The 19,239-nt window shown below is 41.7% G+C and overlaps 1 protein-coding gene across 7 annotated transcripts in view; it reads right to left on the bottom strand.

The window, feature by feature from the left end:
* LOC149444764 (uncharacterized) overlaps positions 1 to 19,239 on the bottom strand; it is a 183,082-nt gene that overhangs the window by 129,940 nt on the left and 33,903 nt on the right. For 6 of the 7 annotated variants that reach the window (XM_089654563.1, XM_089654567.1, XM_089654565.1 and 3 more), the window contains exons 2-5: positions 17,620 to 17,727; positions 11,825 to 11,958; positions 6,763 to 6,800; positions 2,639 to 2,724 (exon numbers count right to left, since the gene is read on the bottom strand). In XM_089654563.1, the coding sequence (XP_089510689.1) occupies positions 2,639 to 2,724; positions 6,763 to 6,800; positions 11,825 to 11,958; positions 17,620 to 17,727 (366 nt within the window). The remainder of the gene's footprint in view (positions 1 to 2,638; positions 2,725 to 6,762; positions 6,801 to 11,824; positions 11,959 to 17,619; positions 17,728 to 19,239) is intronic. The other variant, XM_089654569.1, reaches the window with a different exon arrangement.

Genomic DNA, 19,239 nt, shown 5'->3' with positions numbered 1-19,239 from the left:
GGCTTCCACTGATAACCGAACCGATTCCTTACGAAAGGATCGTACAGATAGGAACTGATTTAACCCCACAAGGTCCAAAATGGGCCTTACATCCCCCATTTGGTTTTGGGACTGTAAACAGGTTTGAATAAAACCCCTGAAACCTTTCGCCCGCTGGAACCTCCTTGATTACTCCTTGAGCCAATAGACAATAGAGTGTCTGAAATAAAGCTCTTCTTGTTTCTGGATTTGTTGGTACATTTAATCTTAGAAACTGGGGAGAGGGAAATACCTGAAATTCTAGTCTGTATCCCAGAAAAATCATGGAAATGACCCATTTGTCTTGGATTAGAGCCCTCTAGCTGGAGACCAAATGGATTTTCCATCTGGAGGCGACTAAGCCTCCAGGTATCAATGAAAGTAATAGCTTTAAATCTTTCCTATAATTATTCTTGATAAACTTAGGCCTAGTATGTGCACAATAGATAGCCATATCATGTATTTTGTTCTCTCCTAATAACATTGATTCTCTTTATTTTTTTGTTTGGTGTATGATGGTGCTATATGGGTAGACGTATCTGTGAAACTGATGGCAGTTTGCCCCATAAGTATGACATGTGTGAGGTAATTTCTGAGGTATATGGGGTTGGATTTTGTCCATTGTTCTGTGCCCCGGCGGAAGTAATATGGTCTATTGCATTTGGAAGTCAATCTGATCTATATAATTTAGGATATAGGGTTGTTTGTTTTTGTTTAATGTCATTGCATTAGTCTAGTTCTTTTTGGCTTTATATTATGTGGTTATTTATGATCGGTTTCCCTATAAGTCTACTTATTAGGGATTTCTGCATATTAAAGTTTGGAAACAAGATGGTGCTAGTCTTTACTGCCTAATAAAGGTTGACTTCTAGCTGGGCGTGGTGGTATGTGCTCTGCCTCTGCTTTTCCTGCCTTAAGGGGCTTATTACATTCCACTGTGCACGGCTGTTTTGGCGGTCTGTTTGTCCCTGGGTTGGTTGGTGCACTGGTGAAGACTTCCGTCTATCGCTCCGCCATTACTGCGCATGCGTGCGATATCTAGTGACCGCGCGGTGACACATCTACTTGTGCCCCATCAACATCAGGACGCCGTGAGTGGAGTGGTGGGGAGGCTGATTCTCCTTTATATATCCCTGCTACAAGCTATACCGGGTTGCGATCTTTTGGACTGTGCTAATAGAGATTATGCTTACCACATTGTTTTTCTCTGAGGGGAGCTTTTTAGATGCCTTGTTGAAAACAACCATATGGGTCTGGATTTACATTATAGTACAGGATTATTCACGGTAATTGCTACTCTTCATTTTTGGCTGTAGGTTCGGCATGGTTTGTTTTAGCCTGTGATTTTAGCAAGGCCTGTTATGTTTATTCCCCTGGACGTTGTCCAATACCTATGGAGAGTCCTGTACAACAAGGTAGCTTTTAAAGACATATGTAAAGTCTCAATCTTCCTCATTATCATCGTGGTTATTCCTCCTTAAAGCGGAGTTCCACAGAAAAAGGGGAAGTTCCGCTTTAAGGACTGCTCCCCCGCTCCCCATTAAGGATTGGCATCTTTGGGAAGCAAGGGGGGACGAGTAACCCGAATTTGACAGGTACCCGCTCCCACTTCCGGTCCGATTGGAGGCGGAAGGTGTTCTCCCTCCCTCTCTGTAGTCATTAGGGACACGTGATAAGTCCCAGAAGACTACAGGACCATTCATGAAGCGCATGCGCAGTGGGTACCTGGCTGAAGATGCCGGCCTCCTGGAATACAGGACGGCTGGTAAAACAAGCTGTTTTTTAAGTCAGCAGCTACAGTTTTTGTAGCTGCTGACTTTTATTTTTGAATAGGTTGAGTGGAACTCCGCTTTAAGCTATCTTGTTGCCCCACTTATATATTCCATTTTGTTTACTCTATCGAATATTATCTGAGGGGCCATTAGTGGAGAGTCTCTTGGTCCCCGCTCTATGTATAGATCATTGTTTCCCCAGGCCTGGACCTCTGGGCACTGCCTCACTTCACACGTTTCATCTATCTACCTTTGACCTAACCAGATATGTATTGGGGCACTCTTCAGCCTAGGTTAATCACCCCTTGCACATATTAAATTGATTTATTTGGTTTAATAGTATCTGTATATTATTCAATTTGGAAAGCGCTGCGCAAACTGTTGGTGCTATATAAATCCTGTTTATTAATAATAATAATAATAATAATAATAATAATAATATTGCATTGTTGTATTCTTTTTTTTAACAGCTACAGTTACTTGCACCCCTTGAACCCAGTACTTGAACCCTTAGAACCCTCAATCATTCTGTTCTCCCCCCCCCCTTTATGATTTTCTTGGTTTTTAAAAGCCATGTGTATTTAAATATATGATCAATTTTGTATGTGGGGGAAGACAACGTTGGCAGGGGTGGCTGAGCTGCTTTTTCATTATACAAGCTTTTAGGGGTGTTTACCTCAAGACATTTTAAGGTATTACAGTAAAAGCTTTGCTTTATGATATAGCTTTTATGATTTTTTTCTGAGGAGAGGTTTTCAGCACTGTTAAAATCCCATTATTCTTCCTTTGGTTAAAAAGCTCTCTCTGAAGCAGTGACAAACAAGTAATCACATTTTCATTTAATTTACCAGTGGTTTCTTTTTGCGTGATTCGTTTGAACAGGCTGATGTTATGAGCGTTCCAGAAGTTTCAGTGTCTTTATCCAACTGGTTGTCTGAAAGTAAAAATACAAGGTCTATCTATATGACACAATGAAAAAGTAATTGCGTATGTTTTAATACATTTATACTGCAGAAATCGGGGTTCTTCTAGAACTTTACACTCAGTACATCATGGACCATTACCAGTCTCTCTGGTATTCTAACCAAACACTGATCACAATTCTTAATAAACATAGGCTATCACTGTTTACTTATACCTTGCACGGTCATTGGTAATAGATGGATACAATTTATAAACCCAACTGCAAATGAAATATACTCCTGCGCTATTAAACTACAAGAGTCTAAGCAGCCAGCACTAAAATGCCACAACCTGGGCACCAAAAGCAATCAAGATATATGTATAACAATAGTGCAGCGCTATAAAATGACACATGAATAAAAGTGAAAAGGAGAGACACACGTCCTAGATGGGAGAGATCCTAAATAGAGGGTTCAGTGAGTGCTATAACAGTGCGTGTACCCCTTCTAGGGAGATATAAATCATGCAATGTGGGGGGTCACTCACAACCAAAGCATAAAACTTTAAATGAATAAGTGTCCTTATGAATGAAACAAACACTCCTCATGCAGGTGCTCAAAATTGCGTGTCAATCCTCAGTGACAGGGGTGCCCCCTCACTTTCCTGCCCAGGTCCCTCAGGACCAATGAGCTAAATATGCCACTCTGTATTCCTCCAAAGGATAAGGTCCTCCTTAGCAGTAATGTTGGGACTCCCTCCTCCTCTGGTAGGTAGATATCCAAACGCTGCCTCCTGATACTAGGACAGGTACCACTCCGTACACATCCCCAGTAAAGCAAAAGATCCAATATAGTGTAAACCCGTTTATTGATGAAATGACAATGCATAAAAGTGATTACTCACATTAAAATAGATGTAAAACGGCGTTTTCACCACACTATGGGTGTACTGCATGTGTGGGCAATGCTGGGGTGCACCAAGATGGCGCCCGCACCGGATATGACGTCACTACGTTGCCGCTCAAGCCCCTCCTACTGGCGTATCTACGCGTTACGTCACGATTGATGCACGTGACTTCCTCAGGATGTTATAGCACTCACTGAACCCTCTATTTAGGATCTCTCCCATCTAGGATGTTATAGCACTCACTGAACCCTCTATTTAGGATCTCACCCATCTAGGACGTCCCCAGTAAAGCAAAAGATCCAATATAGTGTAAACCTGTTTATTGAAGAAATGACAATGCATAAAAGTGATTACTCACATTAAAATAGATGTAAAACGGCGTTTTCACCACACTATGGGTGTACTGCATGTGTGGGCAATGCTGGGGTGCACCAAGATGGCGCCCGCACTGGATATAACGTCACTACGTTGCCGCTCAAGCCCCTCCTACTGGCGTATCTACGCGTTACGTCACGATTGATGCACGTGACTTCCTCAGGATGTTATAGCACTCACTGAACCCTCTATTTAGGATTTCTCCCATCTAGGACGTGTGTCTCTCCTTTTCACTTTTATTCATGTGCCATTTTATAGCGCTGCACTATTGTTATACATATATCTTAATTTATAAACCCATCCTTATTTCTGAAATACATTTTACTTTCAGAAAGTATGCATCCCTTTGGATTACATTTAACATTTTTATGGTAAATACAATAGCCTTATACTTTTTAACATCATATACAGTCATGGCCGAAATTGTTGGCACCCTTGATATTTCTCCAGGAAATCATGTATTTCTCACGAAACGTATTGCATTAACACATGTTTTGCTATACACATGTTTATTCCCTTTGTGTGTATTGGGACAAAACAAAAAAAGGGAGGAAAGAAAGCAAATTCGACATAATGTCACACAAACCTCCAAAAATGGGCTGGACAAAAGTATTGGCACCCTTTCACAACTGCGGATAAATAAGAATGTTACAAGCATGTGATGCTCCTGTAAACTCACCTGGGGCAAGTAACAGGTGTGGGCAATATAGAAATCACACCTGAAAGCAGATAAAAAGGAGAGACGTTCACTTAACCTTTGCATTGTGTGTCTGTCTGTGCCACACTAAGCATGGACAACAGAAAGAGGAGACGAGAACTGTCTGAGGACCTGAGAACCAAAATTGTGGCAAAATATCAACAATCTCAAGGTTACAAGTCCATCTCCAGAGAACTAGATTTGCCTTTGTCCACAGTGCGCAACATTATCAAGAAGTTTGCAACCCATGGCACTGTAGCTAATCTCCCTGGTCGTGGACGGATGAGGAAAATTGATGAAAGATTGCAACGCAGAATAGTCCGGATGGTGGATAAGCAGCCCCAAACATGTTCCAAAGACATTCAAGCTGTCCTGCAGGCTCAGGGAGCATCAGTGTCAGCGCGAACTATCCGTCGACATTTAAATGAAATGAAACGCTATGGCAGGAGACCCAGGAGGACCCCACTGCTGACACAGAGACATAAAAAAGCAAGACTACAGTTTGCCAAAATGTACTTGAGTAAGCCAAAAGCCTTCTGGGAAAACGTCTTGTGGACAGATGAGACCAAGATAGAGCTTTTCGGTAAAGCACATCATTCTACTGTTTACCGAAAACGGAATGAGGCCTACAAAGAACAAAACACAGTACCTACGGTAAAATATGGTGGAGGTTCAATGATGTTTTGGGGTTGTTTTGCTGCCTCTGGCACTGGGTGCCTTGACTGTGTGCAAGGCATCATGAAATCTGAGGATTACCAAAGGATTTTGGGTCGCACTGTAGGGCCCAGTGTCAGAAAGCTGGGTTTGCGTCCAAGATCCTGGGTCTTCCAGCAGGACAATGACCCCAAACATACGTCAAAAAGCACTCAGAAATGGATGGCAAAGAAGCGCTGGAGAGTTCTGAAGTGGCCAGCAATGAGCCCAGATCTAAATCCCATTGAACACCTGTGGAGAGATCTTAAAATTGCTGTTGGGAAAAGGTGTCCTTCCAATAAGAGAGACCTGGAGCTGTTTGCAAAGGAAGAGTGGTCCAAAATTCCGGGTGAGAGGTGTCAGAAGCTTATTGATGGTTATAGGAAGCGACTGATTTCAGTTATGTTTTCCAAAGGGTGTGCAACCAAATATTAAGTTAAGGGTGCCAATACTTTTGTCCAGCCCATTTTTGGGGTTTTGTGTGACATTATGTCATATTTGCTTTTCTGCCTCTGTTTTATATTTGTTCCAATACATACAAAGGGAATAAACATGTGTATAGCAAAACATGTGTTAATGCAATACCTTTTTTGTGTGAAATACTTGATTTTCAGGAAAAATATCAAGGGTGCCAACAATTTCGGCCATGACTGTATGTCTTGGATAAAAATGTGAAAAAACATATATATATATATATATATATATATATATACATATATATATATATATATATATATACATACATATACACACACACACATACACATATACAATTATAGGTCTCTTTTTGGGGGTTGTTGCTACAAGTGTCTCCAAGACACCTCTTTCTGTAGAGTTCTGCATTGTGCTATTCATCAATGCAGGCTGAAAGTTTGGAGTTTTAAGCCTTGTACACAAAGGAAGTTTTTTTCTTACAATAAACAATGTTTATTACCTGCTTGAGTACTACGCTATATATACTTCATCATTACTAGTCCATTTTTCGATTTTCAGTGTTGTGATTACCTGAGAATTACTCAATCATGCAACACTGTATCCAAATTCATTTTACATGATTTTCTAAACAGATGGGGCTCTTTTGGTGATATTTAATAACCAATGGGTTTTTTATGTATAAAAGGGAAAAAAAGACCAGAAATTGGGTATTCCTTAAAATTACCTTTCATTTGTTTACCTTTAAACAAAAAAAAAAAGGACTAACGTTTTGCAAACACTGGCAGTGTTTACATTGCGATGGCTGTGCTTCACAGTGTTACAAGGTACAGAGCCACTCTGATTGGCTCTGTACATTGTGCCTGTGATTTGAGCTGTGCACAGACAGCTCAGATCACAGCCATTTACGGGCGCACCGGTGGTTTATGTGTGTTTTCCAGAGCACTGCGTATAAACTTAACTTACTGTTTGCAGCTTGAGCTTTATGCTTATAACAGTAGGCACTGTAAATAGAAAACAAAAATTGAACAACAAATCATTCATATAAATGTCACTTTAGAATAAAGAAATGTGGAGCAGAACAAATATGAAAATAAATTACAGTGAGCCAGGACTATATCCAACCATGTAAAGCTTTGTGTTTGAAAATATAGTAACTCACGCTAGTGCACTGCTACACCATAAGCATGAATAAGGATAAATGACAGAAGGGGGAGCTTGCTGCAACCACTCACTAAGTGTACTCTCACTTAAAAAGACAATTTAATAAAAAATGTAGTGCGCTAACTCCTCATCATCAAAAACATATAAATTAAATAAAGCTCAAATACACAAACATCACTCCATGAGAAATCAGCTGTGAAAAATATATAATAGTCCAGATCCCAAGTTCAAATTTTCCAAATAAATGTATTGTCAACTACTTTCCAACACTGTGCTTGTATTCAAGACACACTCCCTGCTCACCTTAAGGTTCGACCTACAAATTATAATAGGTCAAATGCATTTTGTTGGAATAAATCCTTCATGCAATGATAAATTTGTGTTTGCTCCTTCTAAATATGTCTTCACTCAGTCAAGACTCCAAAACGTGCATAAAAAACAAAAATATATTCCAACACCATTTACTACGTCACAATATGACATGAACTAAGACATCTATAAACAACCTCTTGTGGTAAAATACACCCCGTACAAGAGAAAACACCAACACTCTGCGCTGCACTTGCTAGGTCTCATGCAATCTTGATTGGACAGTGTATGGGGGACTTTTAAAAATTGGAAATCATGATCATCAGCATATGGATCTACAAAGCTGCATATGGGGAATAAAACCATCAACAATTTGTGTGTAATGGTGTATATGTATATTGTTTATAGGTCTAAGTTGGATTCATGAGTGCATACTAGCCGATGGAAGAAGCACATGCGGTGTATCTTACATAAGCTAAGGACCACTGGTGGATTTTTTTGAAGATTTGTGTGTTTTTTAAGGCACGTCACAACGTAACATTTATATATTGCCTACTACACCCAATTACACTTGGAATCAGCCGGGTGTTTCTTTTTATATTTATTATTTTTTTCTTTATCTTTAACTTTTTTTGTATATGTCACTTGGCTTTTCATGTTATTTTGGACATTATCTTGACGATTGATCATTTACATTGATTTTTCTGCCTTTTGCATTTTCTAAGCAGTGCTCAGCCTGGTGTTTACTTTTGAATATTTTCATTATTGACAGTATTTTTCACACTATATGCCTCTTTAACTATCATGATTACTGTCATTATTCACTCATCTTTTAGCTCACTTATGTGAGGTCTCAGCTGGGTTTTTACTTTTCATATTGGTTTGATATTCACTGGTATACTTTTATAAGAGTAGCGCATTTATTTGTTTTATTTGTGGGAACACAAATAGGTGCTTGCTGCAACTCACATTGGCAGGTTAGGTAGTGGTAGCGCAGAGGGGTTTTTTAACTTATTTTGTTCTCTTTGTATCGCTTTCTTTGTGGGAAATCCCTGGTGGTCCTGCCAGTCTCTCTGCTTTCCTAATGAAAACTGAACACACTAGGCAGGAGAACACAACATGGTCAGTTTTCTAGCTATGCTAGGAACTCAGCCTGCCCTCCTCCAATGATCAGACTTGTCCTAACACCCCACCCTACACAGCCATTCACTGGGAAGTTCAGCGTGCACTATTTCTCTTCCCCCAGCTCCTTATGCAGCTGACAACAGAGGGAATATGATCACTTAACCTCCCTAGCGGTCTGATTATGTTCATATTTCTGTGCTCAAAGCGGTACATTTTTTTGCATGGAAATATGTATTTTTTTATTGTAGGCCTGTAATTTTTAGGAATAACTCACTGAAATCTGTCCGAACAAGAGTCTAGTAAACATCCAGGGTATGTTAAAATTTGAAACACAAAATCATAAATTATAATATAATAAATAATAATAAAAAATAATAATATAATAATAATAAATTTAATTCAATAATATAATCAAACCAAAAACACTGAAATTTGAAATATAGCGCCAAGTTCGCACATCACTGAGCAAAGTCGCAAAATCGTTTTCAGTGTCTGATGACGAATTTCCCCACGAATCATTATCACTCAATTCTGCAAGTAGTTCTAATTTACTATCGCTGTTCTCTAGCTGGTCTAAAACCGCTTTTGACCTAAAGGGACGCTTTTTGGATGCCATGGATGTTTCTCAGTTTCCAGGCAGAAAGAACAGTAAAAAGGTAGGCAGGACACAGGACAAAGCACCAGGGACAAAATGTATGTGAAATGGTTTGATACAGTAATGTTATACTATGTGATTTTAGTGTATTTAGTGAATGTCACTTTTTGTCATTTTCAAATTTCCCACCAGTTCCGTCCCCTGTACGTCCTGACGCTCGCAGGGGATGGAACCCAGATGACAGATGCCGACATCCGCCGGAGGACATTGCCGGGGACACTGCAGGAGGGACATCGCGGGAGTGCAGGACAAGGTAAGTGATCGAGGGATCCCAGAGCAGCGCGCATGGTAAGCCCGAGTGTAGCTCGGGGTTACCGCTTGTGGTACTGAAACTTTACCCCGAGCTACACTCGGGAATACCACCAGGGAGGCTACAAAAAAAAGGGAAAGAAAAGGTATTTAATGAAAAGATAGTGTGATCAATGCAAGAAGGTAAATGCAATCTATGCAAACGATGATATATATAATTTTAGGTGGACAATCTAGCACTAACATACACTGGCTGAGACGGACACCAACTGACTGAAAATTACTTCGCTAGTAGCACTACTACAATTATCAGTGAAAATGCTGTATACTGGCTGAAAATGGTTAACATCAAGAGGCAATGAAGGGGTTAACTGTGTGCTGCTTTTACTCACAGATTTCAGGGAGAAGAGATAGCCATATCTCTGTCTGTGTACAAACTTCTGTGTTTGTAAACACAGCACTCTATGATGTGATTGGCCACAGCCGATCAGCAGGTATAGAACCAAAATCATTGGCTGAAACCTGCTGACAAACTCGTGGTGTGTCCAATAACGGCACAGGATGGCAGGGGTGCGCACTCAAACTATAAATATAATTATAATGCACTTTTCAGAATGTGACTGAGTTCCCAGCCAGAAAAAGCAGACCTCCTCTCAGATCAGGCCCTTATGTGAAATCACATACAGTATATCATGCCACTGAACAGCAAATCGAATTAAATTATGAATATCAAAAACTTGTTTTATGGCTCCCTATAAATCTTTATGGAAGATCAAATGTGTGTTTTTTGTGCATTAATATGGTGTAGACGAAGAGGATTGACACCACTAGCTTTCATTCTTTTTCAGACAGCATTTGCAGCCAAGGCTTTTTTTATTTTTTTATTTTACTGGTATTAGCAATTACATTTGATGTATTTAATACGGAGTTATAATAAAGCGGCATTCCAGTCAAAGATAAAATCTGCAGGGTGCAGAATGCGGGACATGGGGTGCAGAACGCAGGACATGGGGTGCAGGTGAAGGGTGCAGAATGCAGGACATGGGTTGCAGAAGGGTGCATAACGCAGGGAATGGGGTGCAGGGTGTAGAATGTAGGATGCAGGACAGCAGTGCAATCCCCCACTCCCCATGTGTCCTCCTGCATGTTCAATGCATCCTCCATAGCAGTGTCTGAGAGAAGAATGGACAGACATGCATAAAGCAACATGTCCCTCCCTGGCTGGCTGTTTAGCTGGCTGTTTTGCGGGATTGTCCTGTTCACTACTGTAAGGACACTGTAGTTCTTTTTCTCATCACCTTGTGGGGTTCTCTGTAGCAGTGCTGAGGCGGTGCCATGTTGGAGATTGGATCCAGCTCCTTCCTCTCTGTTTTCCCAGAGAGCTCTGCAGGGACACAGGCAGCTGTGGGTGGAAGCGGGAGCTGATGCAGATGGTAATGCAGCCACAGATAGGAGAATTAAAAAGATCGGAGGCGGGAGCTCAGTGAGATCAGTCTTCTCATGGCACGCTCAGCCGCTGTCTTGTCCCCCGGCCCAGTCCGCCCCTGACTTCACAGGTTGGGTACCACCGCCGCCGTCTTCTCCTCCATTCCCTCACCCTCCTGTCAGGCCCCACTCCGAGCCACATTCCTGTCTAAATAATGCGTATGGGTGTCAGGCAGACACATTATTCAGACCAACAGTGAATGGGCTGACAAAAGCCCAGACGCCGGGCCACAATTTCTAGTCGCCATGTCTACCTGGGATTTGTTGAGTCATGAATTATTCATTGCAGATTGTCTAGATTAGAAACAGTCTAACCTAAACAATCATCAATCTCCTGAGGTTTACCAACAGAGTGCCTGTACAGCCGAATTTGGTAGATCACAGGCACTTCCTTAAACAGTTCTTGGCTTCTGTGTAAACATCGAAGCACAGCTCAGGGTAGCTCTGCCCCAACCCGCTATCAGCACCATCCACAGGAGAATATGCTGCTGCTACTGGTAGCATTCTGTAGGAGAGTTGTGTAAAAAAAACAAAAAAGACAAAAAGCAGCTTATTTTCAACTGCAACCGTGGCACTGTGAAGGAAAAGGAAAACAAATCAGGCGAGTGTCCAGCTTCCATGGGAATGCCACCGAGTATGATGAACAACACTACATCACTTCTGAAATTTTCCCTGTTCACACCCGCCACCATTATACGTCACTTCTGGAAATGACATCAATACAACAAGGGAGATACACCCAATGGCCACACTGGGAAAACACATTTATGGGCATTGCAGTCACGTGATAACTAAAATCTCAATGCAAAAAAGGTAATTTCACTCATAACAATTTACTTTATTTAAAGGTATATGATGCATGGAGCGTGAGTTACAAAAAGCCGTTACTTCTATTGTAAAGCTAAGTAATGACACTTTAAAAGTTAAAAATAGCTTTTTCCCCTTGATAATCCTATGATCCATTGCAAAAGACACCTATAATCAGACTTTTAGTTTAAGAAAATTGTTAGAGAATATCAGTTCAATATAAATGGGACTTACATATACAGTTCTTTATCTTCCTCTCTAACGTGTATACCTTCGGCTTCCGTCACACATAGATAATGGTATGTTTTCCTGCACCTTCTGTTATTACAGCCAACAGTAGCTCCTTTTATTTGACAGTGCGAACAACTCTGCAAATCAAACATACATATTAATGTTTTAAATGCTTATATCTCAGAAATAGCATGGCAAAAACCACCAAATTAAAATGAGAATACAAGTTTAAAGAAGAAGGCTCACTTTCATTTTTTATTATGTTCTGTTCCCCAGGGAACAAAGTACATATAGTAATTTGTACTATCTTCCTATGTGCCGTCTAAAGCAGTTTATACACGGACAGTTCCCCGCATACATATAAGTGATATGGATGCAAGGATCTTCCCCACTGCGCTATTGCATTTTAACAATGTGGACACCCCCTGCCAGAGTACACAAATCAGTGCTGCAGTCATTGGCTGCTAGTGCTGATCGAGTGCTGGTTTTCCATCAGCCAGTCTAACAATCGGCTTCTGTTGATCAGACAGGGGTTGTACCTTACCTGGTGATGGAGCCTGAAGCACAGAGGTAGGCCTCTCCTACAGCTCTGGTTCAGGCCAGAGCACAGAGTGGAATGAGTGCCTGATGAGTCTAGATGCTGATGTGCGTTAGGATATGCAGGAATAGCTGGCTGGATGCATGCTGGCAGACGGACAGGAGCTGGCGACAGGCACTGGGCAGCAAGTGCAGGCAGGAGAACCAAGGCAGGGTCAGACAGTCCAGGTCAGCAACTAGTGGACAGATCACATACAGACAGCAGGCAGAGTAGTTGGGAGTCAGGCCAAGGTCGGTAACAGCAAGGCAGATAAGCAGAAGCTGCAGGCAGAAGCGTAGTACAGAGGCATGTCAGGGGTCAGGACAGGCGGTGTTCAGGCAGAGTCAGAAGCAAATGAGGTCGGCAACAGAAAATCAATACAGGAACGGATGCACAGATGCTCAGAAACATAGTAGACCAAACAGCACTTGCACAGGGGACTAGGGCAATTTAAATATCCTGTCTGGCACCAATATGCACTTGTGCACGCATGTTCGCCTGTTTGCATGCACACGCCATTCAGCCACAGGCAGGGTTCCTCAGATTCATGAGCCTGCGCACATATATGCACCTTTCCTGACAGGAACCACACAAACCAAAATTCAGAACATGTTTACCCAGCTTAACCACTTGAGCTCCAGAGGATTTACCCCCCTTAATGACCAGGCCTCTTTTTGCTACTCGGCGCTGCACTAATTCAACTGATAATTGCGCGGTCATGCAATGCTGCACCCAAACGAAATTTACGTCCTTTTTTTCACACAAATAGAGCTTTCTTTCGGTGTAATTTGATCACCTGTGCGCTTTTTATTTTTCACGCTATAAACAAAAAAAGGCCAAAAATTTTGAAGAAAAACAATATTTTTTACTTTCATCTATAAAAAATATATAGTAAACTCAAAGTTGGTTAGTTGGTAGTTTAACGGACAATTGCGCGGTCATGCAATACGGTACATAAATGAAATTTACATCCTTTTTTTTCCCACAAATTGAGCTTTCTTTCGGTGGTATTTGATTGCCTGTGCGGTTTTTATTTTTTGCGCTATAAAAAAAAAGGCTGACAATTTTGAGGGAAAAAAAACAATATTTTGGACTTTTTGCTATAAAACATGTCCAGTAAAAAAAAAATGCAAAAATCAAATTTAGTCATAAATTTCTGCCAAAATGCATTCTGCGACATGTCTTTGCTAAAAAAAAAAACCCAATAAGTGTAAATTAATTGGTTTATGTGAAAGTTATAGCGTTTACAAATGGCGGGAAAGATACTGGGATTTTTAGGGTTTTTTTTATACTAATAATTGCGGCGATCAGCGAATTATGGCGGCAATCAGGGACTTATGGCAGCGACCAGCGACTTATTGCGGGACTGCGGCGGACATTCTGACATTGGGGGGTACTGACTTGGGGTCACTGACATCCCCAAAAACACTAATACAGTGATCAGTGCAAAAAAAAAAACACTGACACTGTACTAATGGCAATGGGGAGGAAGGGGTTAACTTTATTTTGCAGGGAAGGGTTATAAGAGTGAGGGGAGTGTTTTACTAGGGGGCGGGGGTGTGTACTGGGCGGGACAAGGCTGATCGAGAAAGAGAAACTGTTCTTTCTCGATCAGCTCATCCTCGAGCTGACAGGAAAGTGACAGACAGCACAGCTACTGCAGCTGTGCTGTCTGTCACTGTTTGCCGCCGATCGCTGGGACATAGCTGCTAAGGACCGGCTGTGACCCGGCGACTCACATCTGCGGCGGTGATCCGCGGGACAGATAGGGCGGCGGCGCGCCTCGCGTGCGCCCCCTATTTGTTTACAAAACACACGTTTTAAAACGTGGTTTTGCCTGCGAGTGCCGCCCTGCCGCCGTATATGTACAGTGGCTGGGCGGCATGCGGTTAAAGCTAGCTTTGAGGTTGGACAGGGAACCCCTCTTTCCTCCATAATCTCCTGACATTGCGGTTACAAAGGAGAGGGCTGCTTTAACAAACAGCATCTTCATCTCACTCCACTCACTTGTGAGACACAAGTGTCTCACGAGGAAGGCAGGAGGTGGGGTGCTTGTCAGCTAAAATGTTCCAGGCAAGCGCTTTGAGACAGAAGGTACAGTTTGTCAAAGCAGCCGTCTCTTTGTCAGCTGTGTTCATAAGCAGCCGTTGACGGACGAAGGATGACTTGTGTGACCTCACAGCTCACCATTAGACAGCCCGTAGGAAGATGGGACAAAGCACTGCAAGTACTTTATTTGGGAAACTGATCACATTAAAAAAAGAGATTTTAAAAAAAAAAGCTGAACTCTGGGATAAGCAAATATTGTCTAAATACAAGAGGTATATGTATTCTTATTTGAATCTTGGTGTGCCTTGTAGATGTCTTCCATATCTGCAGTTAGTCAGTGTATAGTTAGGCTCTGTTCGGAAACTTCTTGTAATAAAGACTTGTCACTGCTGCTCTCACTTTGTGCAAGTTACCTGGTCTTTTATCCACCGCCTCTTCTAGTTTTCCTGGAGGCAGCCTGCAGTGGATGGAGCCTGTTGAGCTCTACTCTCTGCACAGCACAGTTATTCTGTCAGTGTTACCTTTACAAGGGAATACCTGGGATTGCAAAAACATTTGGTACACACAACGTGGACTTAGATCCTTTGTTATTGAGGAATATATTTAAAGGGGAATTCCAGTATGGATATTTTATACATAGTTACATTGCTCAAGCTTGGAACCATGAAAATATGTACAGTCAGGTCCATAAATATTGGGACATCGACACAATTCTAACATTTTTGGCTCTATACACCACCACAATGGATTTGAAATGAAACAAACAAGATGTGCTTTAACTGCAGAATGTCAGCTTTAATTTGAGGGTATTTACATCCAAATCAGGTGAACGGTGTAGTTTGCATATGTGCCTCCCACTTTTTAAGGGACCAAAAGTAATTGGACAGAATAATACTCATAAATCAAACTTTCACTTTTTAATACTTGGTTGCAAATCCTTTGCAGTCAATTACAGCCTGAAGTCTGGAACGCTCTGGGGATGCTCTGCCAGGCCTCTACTGCAACTGTCTTCAGTTCCTGCTTGTTCTTGGGACATTTTCCCTTCAGTTTTGTCTTCAGCAAGTGAAATGCATGCTCAATCGGATTCAGGTCAGGTGATTGACTTGGCCATTGCATAACATTCCACTTCTTTCCTTTAAAAAACTCTTTGGTTGCTTTTGCAGTATGCTTTGGGTCACTGTCCATCTGCACTGTGAAGCGGCGTCCAATGAGTTCTGAAGCATTTGGCTGAATATGAGCAGATAATATTGCCCGAAACACTTCAGAATTCATCCTGCTGCTTTTTTCAGCAGTCACATCATCAATAAATACAAAAGAACCAGTTCCATTGGCAGCCATACATGCCCACGCCATGACACTACCACCACCATGCTTCACTGATGAGGTGGTATGCTTAGGATCATGAGCAGTTCCTTTCCTTCTCCATATACTTCTCTTCCCATCACTCTGGTACAAGTTGATCTTGGTCTCATCTGTCCATAGGATGTTGTTCCAGAACTGTGAAGGCTTTTTAAGATGTCATTTGGCAAACTCTAATCTGGCCTTCCTGTTTTTGAGGCTCACCAATGGTTTACATCTTGTGGTGAACCCTCTGTATTCACTCTGGTGAAGTCTTCTCTTGATTGTTGACTTTGACACACATACACCTACCTCCTGGAGACTGTTTTTGATCTGGCCAACTGTTGTGAAGGGAGTTTTCTTCACCAGGGAAAGAATTCTTTGGTCATCCACCACAGTTGTTTTCCGTGGTCTTCCGGGTCTTTTGGTGTTGCTGAGCTCACCGATGCGTTCCTTCTTTTTAAGAATGTTCCAAACAGTTGTTTTGGCCACGCCTAATGTTTTTGCTATCTCTCTGATGGGTTTGTTTTGTTTTTTCAGCCTAATGATGGCTTGCTTCACTGATAGTGACAGCTCTTTGGATCTCATCTTGAGAGTTGACAGCAACAGATTCCAAATGCAAATAGCACACTTGAAATGAACTCTGGACCTTTTGTCTGCTCATTGTAATTGGGATAATGAGGGAATAACACACACCTGGCCATGGAACAGCTGAGAAGCCAATTGTCCCATTACGTTTGGTCCCTTAACAAGTGGGAGGCACCTGACTGTATTTACCATACCTGGCTGATGCTCATGGAAACTGGAAATCACTTTAGTATACCTAAAGGTAAAACATTTTTTTTAGATTTGGATAGAGTGGAGAGGGATTAGAACGTTTGCCATTTTTTTTTTATTGCGGTCTGTGCCGCAATTATGGAGAATCCCAATAAGTGTATATTAATTGGTTTGCATGAAAAAAATTTTTTTATACTAGTAATGGCGGCGCTCAGCGTCCTATAGCGGGACTGTGCTAGTATGGCGGGCATTCTGACACTATGTGACACTGGGTGGAAACTGAGTAACTGACAATGACATCTCCAGTGACACTAATCCAGTGATCAGTGCTAATAAAAGCAACGTCACTGTACTAATGACCCTGGGCAGGAAGGTGTTAACATATGGGGCGATCAAAGGGTTAACTGTGTGCTAGGGAGTGATTTTACAGTTTATATTGTAGTGTTTTACTAGGGGATGTGCTGGTTTTTATCTCTTCTTTGCAGGAGATAAAAAAACAGCACATCCCCACTGACAGAGATCTGTGTTGTTTACATTCACAAATATCTCTCCTGTCAGTTGCTCTGTTGATTGCTGGGTCCCAGCCATGAATCACTGGCTGGGACCTGATGACTGATATCTACAGGAGCCACTGACAGCCCTGGTAGGTGAGCAAGCCTCCCTGGAAATGCAGAATCATGTATATATATATATATATATATATATATATAAGATGCAGCACACAGCGGCTGCCCTGTAGCAGTATAACTAGGGCAGATGGCAAGTGGTTAAGTAGACATTGCTAATCCATTGATCTCCACTTGCATCCGGGTCTCGTGCTAAGCGGCTGCCCTGCTGCATTCTGAACACAGTGCTTGGCATGGGTGCCATTCAGAGAATGTTTTGCAGTTTTGCATGAAAACCCATTTATGCATAGGGAGAATATGCAATCACCATGTAGGTAGTGTCATGGTTGGGATTTGAACAGATGAGCCTACTGCTGTAAGGCAGAGGTGCTAACCACTAAGCCACTGTGCTACCCAACTTATTGCTATTTAGAAGTTAATATATCTCTTACCAGTTTTTTTCCTCTGTCTATTTCCAATATCACAGAAGGAATATCAAATTCGACTATATTATCTTGTGAGTCTTGCTGGGGTTCTGTAATCACTCTAGGTGAGAAAAGCTGAAATAATTCAAATAAAATTAATAGTAAATAAATACATCAAAATTAGAATCAATCATATATACTGTAGCTGGTGGGTATTTTTTATTTGCTGTACTATGCAGATGACTGGTTTCTAGTTTATGCTTTTATAGACTCATCGGCCACTTTATTAGGTACAGTACACCTGTTCAATTGCTTGGTAACACAAATTGCTAATCAGCCAATCAAATGGCAGCAACTCAATGCATTTAGGCATCTAGATATGGTGAAGACGACTTGCTAAAGTTCAAACTGAGCATCAGAATGGGGAAAAGGGGATTTAAGCGACTTTGAACATGGCATGGTTGTTGCTGCCAGACAGGCTGGTCTGAGGATTTCAAAAACTGCTGATCTACTGGGATTTTCATCCACAACCATCTCTAGGGTTTACAGAGAATGGTCCGAAAAAGAAAAAAATATCCAGTGAGCAGCAGTTGTGTGGACGAAAATGCCTTATTGATGTCAGAGGAGACTGGTTCGAGATGATAGAAAGTCAACAGTAACTCAAACACTCATTACAACCAAGGAATGCAGAATACCATCTCTGAATACACAACAATTCGAAGCTTGAAGCAGATGGGCTACAGCAATAGAAGACCACACCGGGTGCCAGTGTGCCCATTGTCTGATAGCTACTTCCAGCAGGACAATGCACCATGTCACAAAGCTCAAAACATCTCATCCTGTTCTCTTGAACATGACAATGAGTTCACTGTACTCCAATGGCCTCCACTCTCACCACATCTCAATCCAATACGGCACCTTTGGGATGTGGTGGAATGGGAGATTCACATCATGGATGTGCAGCCACCAAATCTGCAACTGTGTGAAGCTATCATATCAATATGAACCCAAATCTCTGGAAAATGTTTCCAACACCTTGTTGAATCTATGCCATGAAGAATCAGGGGAGTTCTGAAGGCAAAAGGGGCTCGTACTAGCAAGGTATATCTAATAAAGTGGCTGGTGAGCATATATGTATGTCACACAAGTAGTGGCAGAGATATGAATGGCTATACATTTTGCTCACACATACACTATATTGCCAAAAGTATTGGGACGCCTGCCTTTACACGCACATGAACTTTAATGGCATCCCAGTCTTAGTCCATAGGGTTCAATATTGAGTTGGTCCACACTTTGCAGATACAACAGCTTCAACTCTTCTGGGAAGACTGTCCACAAGGTTTAGGAGTTAGAAGTGTGTCTATGGGAATGTTTGACCCTTCTTCCAGAAGTGCATTTGTGAGGTCAGGCACTGATGTCGGACAAAAAGGCCAGGCTTGCAGTCTCCGCTGTAATTCATCCCAAAGGTGTTCTATCGGGTTGAAGTCAGGACAGTCCAGTCAAGTTCCTCCACCCCAAACTCTTTCATCCATATCTTTATGGACCTTGGTTTGTGCACTGGTGCGCAGTCATGTTGGAACTGGAAGGGACTATCCCCAAACGTACCCCACAAAGTTGGGAGCATGAAATTGCCCAAAATGTCTT

Source organism: Staurois parvus, unplaced genomic scaffold (assembly GCF_062004578.1).
Source record: "Staurois parvus isolate SC_StPar_1 unplaced genomic scaffold, SC_StPar_1.0 ptg000778l, whole genome shotgun sequence".
NCBI classification, from domain to species: domain Eukaryota; kingdom Metazoa; phylum Chordata; class Amphibia; order Anura; family Ranidae; genus Staurois; species Staurois parvus.
Note: the sequence above shows the minus strand (reverse complement) of the source record. Positions and strands in the feature narration are given on the sequence as shown.